Source organism: Polypterus senegalus, chromosome 1, assembly GCF_016835505.1.
Source record: "Polypterus senegalus isolate Bchr_013 chromosome 1, ASM1683550v1, whole genome shotgun sequence".
NCBI lineage: Eukaryota > Metazoa > Chordata > Cladistia > Polypteriformes > Polypteridae > Polypterus > Polypterus senegalus.
Window position 1 is genome coordinate 254483751 of NC_053154.1, and position 13951 is coordinate 254497701.

The window sequence follows — 13951 nt, forward strand, 5'->3', positions numbered from 1 at the left end:
CCTGAATTTTAGGCAGAGTGGTAGAAAGCTAAAGCACAGAATAATTGATTATCAGTGGAAGCCTGAAGATTAGTTGATTAGGGGAGGTTTTAATAGTGAGGTGATGCTCTGTTCAAAACCTTTGAACAAAATGCATAATTGGGTTATTTATGAAGCTAAAGAGAGGACATATTGAAATATGATAGGCTGAGACAAAAACGTGGCATTGTTAAAAAATAGTCACAGATAAGAGACAGGAGAGAGTCACAAAGAAAACTGTAGGTGAGATCAGTGCTTGTAAAACTGAATCCTGAAAGACAGTGGAAGCCAAGGGGGTAGAGGACCAATGCCAAGGTAGCAAAAGGCAGAATAACACTAGATGTAACAAAAAGATCTAAACCTAAAAAAATATGAACATGCCTGGGTAAAGGCTGCAGGTCAGTCAACTCGCAGGATGTAATAGTGGTTCTGTCTGAAGAGCACAAGAGTAGACAAGTAGTTAACCGGCAAACACCCTGGGAATACTGAGAAAAAAGACATGATACGACTGAGCCAGAAAAGAATGTACTGAATGTAATAAAAAATATCACTTATCAAGAACTTGCTTGTATATTTAATGTTAATTCTGAAGCACAGTTAATGAATTAAAAAACACATCGGCCTTTTAATAAGCAGGTCAAAATCTATCTTGTTTGAAAATTAGAATTCTAAGAAGGCAGTAGTAGAACTCTCAATTTAGCAGTTCATCATACACCTTCGTTCTAACCGCCAGATTTCCCTCTAGTTGAGTGCAGAGCACATCCTTCAGAGGAGGGCGTGTCTCTAGCCTCCAAGGCATCGACAGGCTGGGCGGTACTCTTGTCAATCATTCAGTGCGCTATCCAATCGTGGCACGTCTGCTTGTTTCAGTTCCGTCGTACAATTTGTACGTCAGCAGTGCGCCAGTCGGTGCGTAATTAAAATCATGGACCGGCATTCCATCAATCTTGTGAAGGTATAGTGTATGAATCTATGTACCTTTTTATTTGTGGTGTAGTAAGTTTATCGCTTTTACTGAACTACTCGTAAAACGCAGGACTACTTTATTTTCAGAGTTACGTTTAAATTAATTTTACAAAATTTAAGAGGACAACTGTCAAACCGAGGAAACTGTTGCGTTTAGCAGTCGATCGAGGATGCAGGGAGAAGGAAGGGGAGGATTTTAGCTTTGATAAGTACACGATAAAGTAATTGGAAATCTGCCTTGGTTTAGTTGACATCACATTCTAAGTAACACAATTTTGAATGGCATAACATCCAACAGCTACAGATAACAGAGGTTTATTGACTCTGTGCACCAGAAGTGTCAAGCATGCAAGCTCAGTCATACAATATATATTGAAGCTCTGCAAGGTGACTGTTGATAATGTACATAGTTGTAGTTGTCCTGCTTTGTTATTGCACCTTTGCCTTTCTTTTTTACTCGGTTAGTCATTCAGTTATTATCCAACTCGCTAGATCCTCAGGGTCACGGGGGTCTGCTTGTGCCAATCCCAGCCAACTCAGGGTGCAAAGCAGGAACCGCAGGACGCACAGCACGCTGGACAATAATGCACCAAACCTGCATGTCTTTGGACTGTGGGAGGAGGCCGGAGCACCTGGAGGAAACCCACGCGAATCCATGTCACCTCACTTTTTTTTTAACTCATTTCTGTTATATATTGACACATAATATGCTCCTTTTAAAAATGTATATTGTACCGTTGACACTTATCTCATTATCTTTTTCATTTTCTTCGTTCTTTCTAAAACTTGGAAGTATTCTTATTTTTATTATTTGATAATTTGTCTTTTAAGTGTTAATTATTTTATTATAGTTTTGAAAACTCTCTGAAACATTTTTTTTTTCCAGTGGTTGCTGCTGTTTTGGTGCTATGCTATGTTGTGATGTGACAGTCTGTTAGCGGTAGTGAAGTCTTGGAGGTCCAGTGCTGTGATGTCACCACTGCGAGACTATAAAAGCAAGTGCCATTAGTTGCGGGCGTCCATGATTGTGGATACTTCCAAACAATTCTGGAAGTGTGTGTTAATGTTTGAATTTAGGGCCAAGAGATTTTGCTTTGATAAAAGATTTTGTATTTTCTATTAGTGCTAGGCATCTAGTGCATGTTAGTTGGACTTCCTGTGTTTGACTCTAGCTTTGTTTGAATTTGTTACATTCATCTTTTTCTCTGCCTTTGCCTTGCAGAGAACAATTTGGTTATTGTTATTTCACGAAGGTTGAAATTTCAGTTCAATGAAAAGTGATGAATTTCTTTTTCATCAGTATATATACACTCACTACTCAAATTATTATCTACTGTTAAATTCTGTTCAGTTCTTGTAATATTTTTAATTTTATACTGTATTGAGGATTTGTTCTGTGTATTGTATTGTATTGTATTGACCCCCTTCTTTTTGGCACCCACTGCACACCCAACCTACCTGGAAAGGGGCCTCTCTTTGAATTTCCTTTCCCAAGGTTTCTTCCATTTTTTTTTTCCTACAAGGGTGTTTTTTTGGGAGTTTTTCCGAGGGGCAGGACTTGTTAAAGCCCATTGCGACACTTCTTGTGTGATTTTGGGCTATACAAAAATAAAATTGTATTAGGAACACTATACTATCTAATACTGGATTGGACCTCCTTTTGTTCTCAAAACAGCCTCAATTCTTCATGACATGGATTTCATGTGATGTTAGAAACATTCCTTTGAGGTTCTGGTCCATGTTGACATGATTACATAACACAGTTTCTGCAAATTTGTCAGCTGCACACTCATTCTGTGAATCTCCTGTTCTTCCATATCACAAAAGTGTTGTATTGGATTCATACTGGGTAACTGGGAAGGTCAATGAAGAATATCGAACTAATTTTCATATCCATGAAACCATTTTAAGACATTTTTTCTTTGTGACATGGTGCATTATCATACTGGAGGTAGCATTAGAAGATAAATGAAATTTGTGCCCATGAAGAGATACACATGGTCAGCAACAGTACTCAAATAAGCCATGGCATTTGAGTGATGATTGATTGGAATAAAGTGTGACAAGAAGACATTCCCCACACCATTACACAACCACCATCCACCACCAGTCTAGACTACTGACACAAGGCAGGTTGGGTGCATTCATTCCTGCTTTTGATGCCAAATTATGACTTTACTGTTTGTGTGCCTCAGCGGAAAGTGAGATTAATCAGACCAGACTATGTTTTTTCAGTCTTCAACTTTCCAGTTTTGGTGAGCCTGTGGCTGCTGCCTCGGCTTTCTATTCTTGGCTGACAGGAGTGGAACCTGACATGTTCATCTACTTTTTTAGCCCATACACCAAAAGGTTTGAAGTGTGCATTCTGAGATGTTTTTCTACTCACCATAGTTGTACACAGTGTTTTTCTGAGTTATTGTAGCCATTCTATCAGCTCAAACCACTCTGGCTGGTGTCCTCTGCCCTCTCACATCAACAAGGAGTTTCTATCTGCAGAACTGCCGCTCACTAGATGTTTTTTTTTCCTTAGCATTTTAAACTTTGCAAACTCTAGAGACTGTTGTGTGTGAAAATCACAGGAGATCAGCAGTTGCAGAATTACTCTCGACCAGCCCATTTGGCACCAACAGTCATGTACCACAGTTGAAATCACTGCAATCACATTTTACCCCATTTTGGTGTTTGATTTGAACATTAACTGAATCCTGTGACCTGTATATGATGATTTTATGCATTGTGCTGCTGCCACATGATTAGATAGTTGAATGGATAGGCAGGTGTACATGTGTTCCTAATAATTAGTCAAGTGAGTATATATGTAAAAACATATTTATATCATTGCATCCATTTTTCGTGTACAACTAGACATTAGCAATGTAAGTAGTGTTAACTCCTAAAGTTAAGCTTTGTTAGAACCAGGGCTGTGGAGTCGGAGTTGGAGTTGAGGAGTTGGAGACAATTTTGGGTACCTGGATTCGGGGTTGGAGTCAGCAAAAACATACCAACTCCGACTCCTGATAAATTTAAATTGTGATGAAAAAAAATACAGCAAGTTCAAATGTCCCATTTCACAAACATTAGTAATAAGTACTTCTCTGATGTAAGAATAAAGCCCAGTGCATAGTTGTGTAACTACTAGTGTGAAGTTCGGCTGACCTATTATACATCTTGACATTCACATATTGTAATCTGGATTATGGTACATTAGATAGATAGATAGATAGATAGATAGATACTTTATTAATCCCAAGGGGAAATTCACATTCCAGCAACAGTATACTGATACAAAGAAACAATATTAAATTAAATAGTAATAAAAATGAAAAAAATAAAATTAATGTTAGCATTTACTCCCCCGGGTGGAATTGAAGAGTCGCATAGTGTGGGGGAGGAACGATCTCCTCAGTCTGTCAGTGGAACAGGACAGTGACAAAAGTCTGTCACGGAAGCTACTCCTCTGTCTGGAGATGACACTGTTCAGTGGATGCAGTGGATTATTCATGATTGACAGGAGTTTGCTTAATGCCCATTGCTCTGCCACAGATGTTAAACTGTCCAACTTTAATCCTACAATAGAGCCTGCCTTCTTAACAAGTTTGTCTAGGCGTGAGGCGTCTTTCATCTTTATGCTGCCACCCCAGCACACCACCGCGTAGAAGAGGGCACTCACCACAACCGTCTGGTAGAACATCTGCAGCATCTTACTGCAGATGTTGAAGGATGCCAACCTTCTCAGAAAGTATAGTCTGCTCTGACCTTTCTTACATAGAGCATCAGTATTGGCAGTCCAGTCCAATTTGTCATCCACAAAAAGTGTTTTCATTTTATATCAGATATAATGTGTTTAACAAGTTAATTTGAGTGTAAACAAGTGTAATGATGTAGGTGGAGGCGTGTGCTATCTTCTGATGTGTGTTCAGGGGTTCTTGTCTTTTGTTTAAACTGGCCAATTCGGTAGAGTCAGCTTCCTAGCCAGTAGTTCTGTGGTTAAATGACGTGTATGTTGCCTTCCTTCAATCAACATGGAAAATACAATAGCATATTAAATACAGAGGAGTCAGAGTCAAGGAGTTGGAGTCAGAAGTACTGGAAACTAAGGAGCTGGAGTTGCAGTCAAATGATTTATCTACAGAATCCACAGCCCTGGTTAGAACGAGTTTTCCAAGGAGAATTTCTATCTAATGAATATGAACTGGGACAAATTTATGAAGCGTCTCATAACTGTAGATGATGCTTAGATATATTGAAAGCATGGAGGCATGAGGATTCCTGAGCTTCAACAAAAGTGCCGGCAAGATCATGTATATGATTTTTTTTTATGATTTTCAGAGTGTATTAATTACATGCCTCAAAAGGCTCACATAACTGGTCATGGTTAGTCTCATTTGCATTGGCATTTGCAGCAAATAAAGGAAAAAAGTGGAAATCTCAACCATTCTCCTCCTGCTTAATGACAATTCTCCAGTCACTCCTGAAAAGATATCGCTACCATCCTATTTTCTAGACCTGGACATGTGTGATTAGTACGTGTCCCCCAGTCTGAAGGACGACCTCAATGCCAAAGATAAAAGTGTCAAGTCAGCTATAGAAGAGTTGGTGGCAAATGGAAGATTAATTTTTTTAAGTGTCATAGAAAAGCTTCTGTAACACTACAAAAAGTTTTAGTGTTCTTGGTTATCATGTTGGAAAAAAAAACTTTAATGAACTTTATTGATGTTTCTCTTCATAGATCAGGCTCACAGCCTTTTGATAGATAGATACTTTATTAATCCCAAGGGGAAATACACATACTCCAGCAGCAGCATACTGATAAAAAAAAATATTAAATTAAAGAGTGATAAAAATGAAGGTATAACAGACAGACAATAATTTTGTGTAATATTAACGTTCCCAGGGGTGGAATTGAAGAGTTGCATAGTGTGGGGGAGGAACAATCTCCTCAGTCTGTCAGTGGAGCAGGACAGTGACAGTAGTGTGTCACTGAAGCTGCTCCTCTGTCTGGAGATGATTCTGTTCAGTGGATGCAGTGGATTCTTCATGATTGACAGGAGCTTGCTCAGCGCCCGTCGCTCTGCCACGGATGTCATTCTGTCCAGCTCCATGCCTACAATAGAGCCTGCCTTCCTCACCAGTTTGTCCAGGCATGTGGCATCCCTCTTCTTTATGCTGCCTCCCCAGCACACACCGCTGCGTAGAAGAGGGCACTCGCCACAACCGTCTGGTCATGCAGATGTTGGAGGACGCCAGCCTTCTAAGGAAGTGTAGTCTGCTCTGCCCTTTCTTACACAGAGCATCAGTATTGGCAGTCCAGTCCAATTTATCATCCAGCTGCACTCCCAGGTATTTATAGGTCTGCACCCTCTGCACACAGTCACTTCTGATGATCACAGGGTCCATGAGGGGCCTGGGCCTCCTAAAATCCACCACCAGCTCCTTGGTTTTGCTGATGTTCAGTTGTAGGTGGTTTGAGTCGCACAATTTATCAAAGTCCTTGATTAGTTTCCTATACTCCTCCTCCTGCTCACTCCTGATGCTGCCCACGATAGCAGTGTCATCAGCAAACTTTTGATCAACCATTGTTCAAACTAATTCAGAATGGGAGCTGCTCAAGACTTTGATGTTGTATGTTCTATTATATATATAATAGCCAAATACCACTGACTCCCTCATCACAAAATCTACCGAACCATGAGGACTTGGGACTTGAAATTTGGAATGTAGGTTACCCTTGGCCCATAGGTAGTTTTAAAAACTTCATGGTCCAAGCGTGAAATTTCTTACAGTTTTTTAGACACCGTTTGTATCTCTATCCGCTTTTCACGCGAGAACTACTTAACTGATTTAGATCATGTTTTTTTCTATAATTTGCTTGAACATTCCGTTGATTTTGCGACTTTCTCATAACACTAAGTATCATAGTTCCCTTGCAGTATCGATTTATTAGCGCACATCCGAGAGAGACTCATTGGGAGGGAGGCGGGTCTTCCTAACTCACGCGTCTGCCTCGGGGCATAACCTTAACTCAGCTTAGTTAGCGATAGAGAGAACTATTTAACAAATTTCAACCTTTTTTCTGTAACATTCCGGTTGATTTTGCAACTTCTCTCATTGCACTAAGAATCATAGTTCACTTGCAGGAGTAATATATTCTCACTAATCCGAGACACAGGCTGCGGGCTGAGTGGAGCGGGAAGAGTGACATCAGGAGTAGAGAGCTGGGCCGGGCCCTCCTCACTGTCCTGTTTCATTACTACACGGGCAAAGCCGCGGGGAATGGCTAGTGTATAATAAGGGTATACTTGGTGAAGACTAACTGTACTAAGTAATATAACAAATCGTACACAATTGTCCTGTAAAGTGAATAGATATAAGTAGACCTAGTGGATGAATTTGTCGTTTACAGTTTTTATTTCATTAGGGTTATAATTAAGAAGACCATTGTAATTTAAAAATCTCTCTTGTATAACATAACATTATCATATTCATTTAATCTAGTTCGACAGTGCAGTAGTTTTACATTGACTTAATTCACTGATGATTAAATAATCATTTGTTTGCCTTTACCAGAAATTCAGTTATATTCTTTCCTGTTTGGTTATGAAGTTACATTCATTTAATATTATTTTAATATTGAATTATAAATGTAATCTTACTTGTTTGTGATGTGGGTGCTTTCTCTGTAATATAACCATTGCAGAACAATATCAATTTATCTTTGCTATTGCTACTCTCTTCATGCTTTATTTACAGTAAGATTCGCTAAGTAGTTGTGATTTCATTTAGCATACACTTTAAGTGCAGAGGCACTCGTACTATAAAAGCAAGACCTATCATAATCAATAGATGACAAGTCCATTTCTGTTTTTCATGAGGGTAATGCTCCTACAGTTATTTTGCTGTTTTTATCCTGGAGCATCCATCAATTCTTACTGACAGTGCTTAATACAGTATATTATAACATTAACATGCAAAATTGTTTACTCCGATGCTGTCATATGTGTAAATGAAACAATTGATTATGAAACAATGATTTTCCTTAATTTAACCACATATTGACATTTATCTTTGTTCAGTTCATTTAGAAAACATTTTTTGATTATTTTTAAGTACCATTCTCATATAGTGGCGTGCAAATGTGCTGTATTAAATCCCCTTGAAAGTCATCATAATTTTGTGTATGACAAAAGATTTATACACATTTATCCATTCTGTATATTTTTAATGTGAACTCTTATGCTGTAACAATACATTTCCAAAGTCCAAAATGAATCATTTTCTGTAGATATTTAACTAAAGAAGAAAAACTCAAAGGTTACTATCTTTTTTTTTTTTACGTTACTGTTTTTTTGTTTAAACTGAGTGGATAAATATGGGGACAAATCTTTTGTCCTGCAGAAAATTATGATGACTTTCAAGGGGATTGAATACTTTTGCACACCACTGTGCCTATTTAATCCAATTCAGTGTCATGGAAGAGCAGAGCCTTTATTGGCAGCACTGGATGGACATCAGCAAGAACCATGGACCAGATGCTAGTCCCTCACAGGGCATATAGTTTTATATTTGTAAATTCATAAATCAACAGTACAGTGGTAGATAAATAGCAGTAACATTCAGGGGTGACAGCCAGGAGAAAGTTTTACTTTAGAAAATGTTATCTAATTGACCTTCAATATTTTAAAAGGAATGTCGCTCAGATTACTCTAAAATTTATCTTTATGGATAGTCTTACAGCTAAGTTTAATAATATATGTGCTATACAATGGAGTTGGTGTAGGCTTCAGTCTATTAGATGTCAAATTCCTCTCACAGTTACCTCCTCTACAGCTGCTTCTTTCGACGATATACTAAAAACCTACTAGCTCCTTCATAGTTCTAGTTTTCAGTGATGAGGTTCATTTCTGCAGTGAAGCACTTAGAATGAGACATTTCTTCACTGACAGAGGATATACCCTTCTTGTGTTGTGGACAGGACCCTCATTCACGCCAGGAGAAGACCTCATAATATTCACACTAACAGGGATCCCAATAATGAACTCTGCATCTCTCTGGTCTTCCCATTCCACCCTAATCTTCTATCTCCCACGTGTCATTAAACAAAACTTCCCCATTTTGCAGACTGATCCTTCCTTAGGAGCCTTTATTCCTAATCCTCCCTTGATCTCTTTTCATTGAACTCTTAACCTACACAAATTTCTCGTTTGCAGCTCACTTCACAGAGGATAGACACATTCCTCAGTAGGCATTTTGAGGTGTTACAAGAGCCGCTGTTTCACGTACAATTATGTTACCAACAACCTTTGGTAAATTCAATATTAAACAACAGGCCTCATGCCAGTCTAATATCTTGTAGAAGTGTCCAGCCATCTACATAAGTGAAACAGGGATGTGGCTAGTAGACCATTTTAGGGAGCCCATTTGAGCCATTAAAACCTTACAACACTGTAGAATACTTGACATTACTTGTACAAAGCCACACAGATCTGTCTGTTTGTGTTCTTTTACAAACCTCAAATCATTTGTTTAATGAAAAACAGAAGCAGGTTAGCTCATTCTCACCTTGGGATCACATGTTTTTCTATTTCTGTAATGATGGTGTTTTCACACCTGCTATCCCATTTCCTTCCCTCATATGCCTTGACTTTATTCCTTCCATCCCTCTATATGTTGCCTGATTTTTACCTTTCACTTGCACACCAGATAAAGACTATACAGTTAAAACACCGTGTCTTTAACGTTCTTTCCTTTTCAGCACAGAAATAAAAATCTTTAACCTTTTGTTTCCTTTATATGTAATGTTTGGTGAAAACACCACATTTGCCTGTAACAATTGTAATCTTATCCACACTGTCAAGGATCATATTCATTTGTTTCTTTTCTGCCCATGGACCATAACATCATGCTATCTATGAAGAAACTATAAATTCAGTCATTTTGCTTTACTGTGGGAAATGAGAGGAAACCAGAACACTTCAGGAAAACTCTTGGCAAATCAGCATATTGATTCTGTTAGACCTTAGTGCACCATTTGATACTGTCAAGCAGGGCATTCTACTTTCCAGAATTGAGAATGTTCTAGGTGTCTCTGGCTTTGCCCTCTGCAACAAAACCAAAGACGTGATAATTTGCAGTAAAGCTCAGCTTAAGAAAATTAGCCTCTTTTCAATCACTCTTGGTGATGACATAGTCGTAGCTTTTGCTAATGCAAGGGATCTTAGTCCCATATTTTATTCCACCCTTTCTTATTCTATCCACATAAATCACATTAAGAAATGTTCTTTTTGTCCTCCTATTCCACACTTCCCATGCTCACTCATTTCTCTTCTTTTCCAATGCAGAGAAACTTCTTCATTGACTGCTGTAGCTCCTTCCTGGCAGGTGCCATTTACTAATCTATTGTCGCTGCTCTAGTTGGTTCAAAACTCTTCTGGAAGAATCTTTGCACAGACCTGCAACAGTAACCACATAATACCCATCTTGCTCCACCATGTTTGGCTTGCTGTATTTTATAGAATTGAACATATAATTATATTACTAACATAAGGACTAACATTCTTTTACCGAGTACATTCCTGCCACTGTAAAGAACCTTCACACAGCTCTGAGACAACAGATAGGACTCCTTTCTACTCCCTGTGGGAGTAGCTCTGCTGCAGCCGCCCATAGGAAAGGTGCTCCCATTATGAAGGGCATAGGGGAAAAAAGCCCTTGGGAGCCCCATCCCCGGAAGACTTGAAACCATTGGAGAGCCAATGGGGTCAGGTCTGTTGGAGATCAGAACTGGTGTAAAGCTGAGGCATTGGTCGCTGCACGACAGCACTGGGGTCACATTTTGAGGTGGCCCATCCGGATAGGCGTGTAGAATGTCTTGTCTCTCTGGCATGATGATTATCTTTCTCTGCTGTTGGAGGATCTGTGTAAACTCCACATTTCAGTGGTTGCACTCTCTGAGGTGCACAGACCTGGTACTGGCCAGTTCTCTGTAGGTGGATACACCATTAATTGCTCTAGTCACTCTGATGGCTGTCATATTCAGGAAGCAGCTGTTGTTGTAGTGGATTGGCTCCTTCCAATGGCGTCCGATGTGACTCCTTTCAATGAGTGTATTATGATACTCAGATTATGGCACTCTCTGGGTGCCTTGTCTGTTGTCTCAGTGTATGCTCCGACTGCAGTGACTGATGTCTCGGTGAGGGAGACATTTTATTTGCAGCTTCACACGGTGGTTGATGGGTGCCCACGAGGTGACACTCCTCTGGTCATGGGTGACTTCAATGCAACCACTGGCACTGACAGGGCTGGCTATGAGGATTGAGTCGATTTCCGTGGGTCTGACGACGTGGTGAAACTGGCTCCATGTTCCTTGACTTTGCAAAAGGTCAGGGGCTGCAGATCGCTGGATCCTGGTTTCAGTGCCCTGAGCCTCATCGTTGGACCTGGTACTTCAATAATGGCGGTACATTAATGGAGACCGATCATAACCTCGTGGGCAGATGCTAGGGTCTACAGAAGTGCCCAATTTGTGAATTCTGACCACAGACTTGTTGTTGCTACTCTGAAGATCAAAGTTAGGTCCAGTAGGATATCGCCTACTAGGAAAATGAGGCTGGATCTGTCCAGACTCCAGGATCATGGTGTTTCCAATAGAATTTGCACTCAGTTTGTGTGAGAAACTTACGGGCTTGGGTGTGACTGCCGATCCTAATGTGATACAGGAGACCTTATGTAACAAGACCCTGCAGGTTGCTGAGGGTTGTGTAGGTGTTACCAGTGTTCCTAGAAGGAGGTGTTTCATCTCGCTGGGCACTCTGGATATCATCAAGAGGAGTTGCAGCGCACGACTTGATGGCAACTCCGGTCTGTACTGGGAACTGAGAAGGATGACTGTGAGGGTTCTGAGGGCAGATAAGAAGATGTTTATTAGAGAAATCTGTGAACAGGTGACATCCCTTCTATGGTCTAGTGACCCACGTCCTGCTTACAGAGAAATCGATGCATTACGCACATCTTAATCTGTTCCTCAGAGAATCGCAGTCATAGTGGCTGATGGAACACTCCTCATGGATGACACTGCAGTTGTGATCTGCTGGGCTGGTTACTTTGAGTAGCTATTTAAAGCTGATCATACAGCTAGGACATTGGATATCTCTGGGTCCACCGTTCTTGAGGCTGATCCTTCAATTAGCTGTGAACCAGCTGAGGGCAGGGAAGGCTCCAGGAATCTGTGGTATTCGGGGTGAACTTCTCCAGGCTGGTGGTAAGGCTGTTCTCCTTGCATTGCAAGCAATATTTGCTTCCATTTGGGAGACTGGCATCATCCCAACTGACTGGAAAGTGGGACTGGAAAGGGAAGGGTGATCGCCTGGATTGCGGCAATTACAGGGGGATAACACTGCTCTATGTTTTGCTAGGGTCATCCTCAATAGGATCTGTTATCACTTGCTCACCTACCAGTGACTGGCGCAGTCTGTTTTTATGCCTAAGAAGTCTACCATCGACTGCATCCTGGCACTGAGGGTTCTTATGGAGTGCAAACGCAACTATCAGCAGAGTTTCTTTACAGCCTTTGTTGATTTTTATAAAGCGTTCGACTCAGATGATCAAGCTGCCCTGTGGGACATCCTGAGACTTTGCAAGATCCCCTCAAGGTTGCTGGATATCTTGGCCTGCCTGTACACTGGTACTGTGAGTGCTGTGCACAGTGGAGGCAGAGCCTCTGTGTTCTTGCTCCTACTCTGTTCAGTGCTTGTATGGACTGGGTGTTGGGCAAGGTCATGGGGTCCAGCGGCCGTGGGGCATCTGTTGGTGAAGAAACAGTCACTGATCTTGACTATGCTGATGATGCTGTGATCTTTGCAGAGTTATTAGAGGCTCTGATCAGGGCTTTTGAGAGAATGAGCGAGGAGTGTGAGTGTCTGGGCTTGTGAGTGTCCTGGATAAAAACCAAGATCCAGACCTTTAATGACCTTAGTCACAGCCATCAGCAGTGTGTCTGTCTGTGGAGAGAGTGTCAACCTTGTCAAGAGGTTTACTTACCTCGGCAGTGACAGTCATGTCTCTGGTGTCTCTTCCTATGAAGTCAGTAGACGGATTGGAAGAGCATGGTGGGTCATGAGGTCCCTGAAAAGGGGTGTGTGGCTCTCCTGATATCTATGCAAAGGGACAAAGGTCCAAGTCTTCAGCGTCCTAGTGCTTCTTGGGTGCTGTTAGTTTGACTTTATGTTAAATGAGTAGTTGCTCATGGAGTCCTGAATGAGGCACATTACCTGCATTGTGAGGGAGCATCAGTTACGGCACTAGCCTTGTGGCAGGATTCTCCAAGTGTGATCCGGCTCACAGGATCCTCATTGTTGAGGACCCGAGTGAGTGGACCAGGCCAAGGGGACGCCTACGTAACACTTGGCTGCGACAGATAGAGGGTCATTTCAGAGGGTTGGACTGTGCCATGTGTTTGCCTGGGGGGTTTCCAACCAGGATCCTGAGTTGTTTCATAGTATGATGGGTGTCTCAACATGCTGTACCAGTGCATGATCCCCAACCTGACCTGACCTCACCTGAGTACACCAGTAACCTCCTGCATCACTATGCTCCTGTATGCCCACTAAAGTCCAGATTCTGATAATCGTGTTGTATCCCAAAGTAACCTGGGCTCTTTGGATGATAGAACCTTCAACTTAATTGCACCCAGACTCCTATATTATTCAGATCAACTGACTCAATTCATTATTTTCAAAAACAACTTAAAACACATTTATTCAAGAGGGCATTTAACATTCCCTGACATTCTGACATTTTCTCTCAGCCCAAGTGCTCAGGATGATTTGTGTTTGTATCACAAATCATGTTACTTGTTCAGTGTTTCTTGTAGTTTTATATTTTTGTATTTTCTACCGGTTTATTGTCTCTTTTTTCTAATTCACAGCTTTGTATTTTCTATGTTTATTTTTTTATTCAATGTTGTGTATTT

The 13951-nt window shown here is 40.8% G+C and overlaps 1 protein-coding gene across 2 annotated transcripts in view; it reads left to right on the top strand.

Moving 5' to 3' along the window:
• The first annotated feature begins 880 nt into the window (after positions 1–880).
• fra10ac1 (FRA10A associated CGG repeat 1) overlaps positions 881–13951 on the top strand; it is a 79959-nt gene continuing 66888 nt past the window's right edge. The window contains exon 1 of one of the 2 annotated variants that reach the window (XM_039772204.1): positions 881–973. In XM_039772204.1, the coding sequence (XP_039628138.1) occupies positions 944–973 (30 nt within the window). In that variant the 5' untranslated portion in view covers positions 881–943. The remainder of the gene's footprint in view (positions 974–13951) is intronic. The other variant, XM_039772197.1, reaches the window with a different exon arrangement.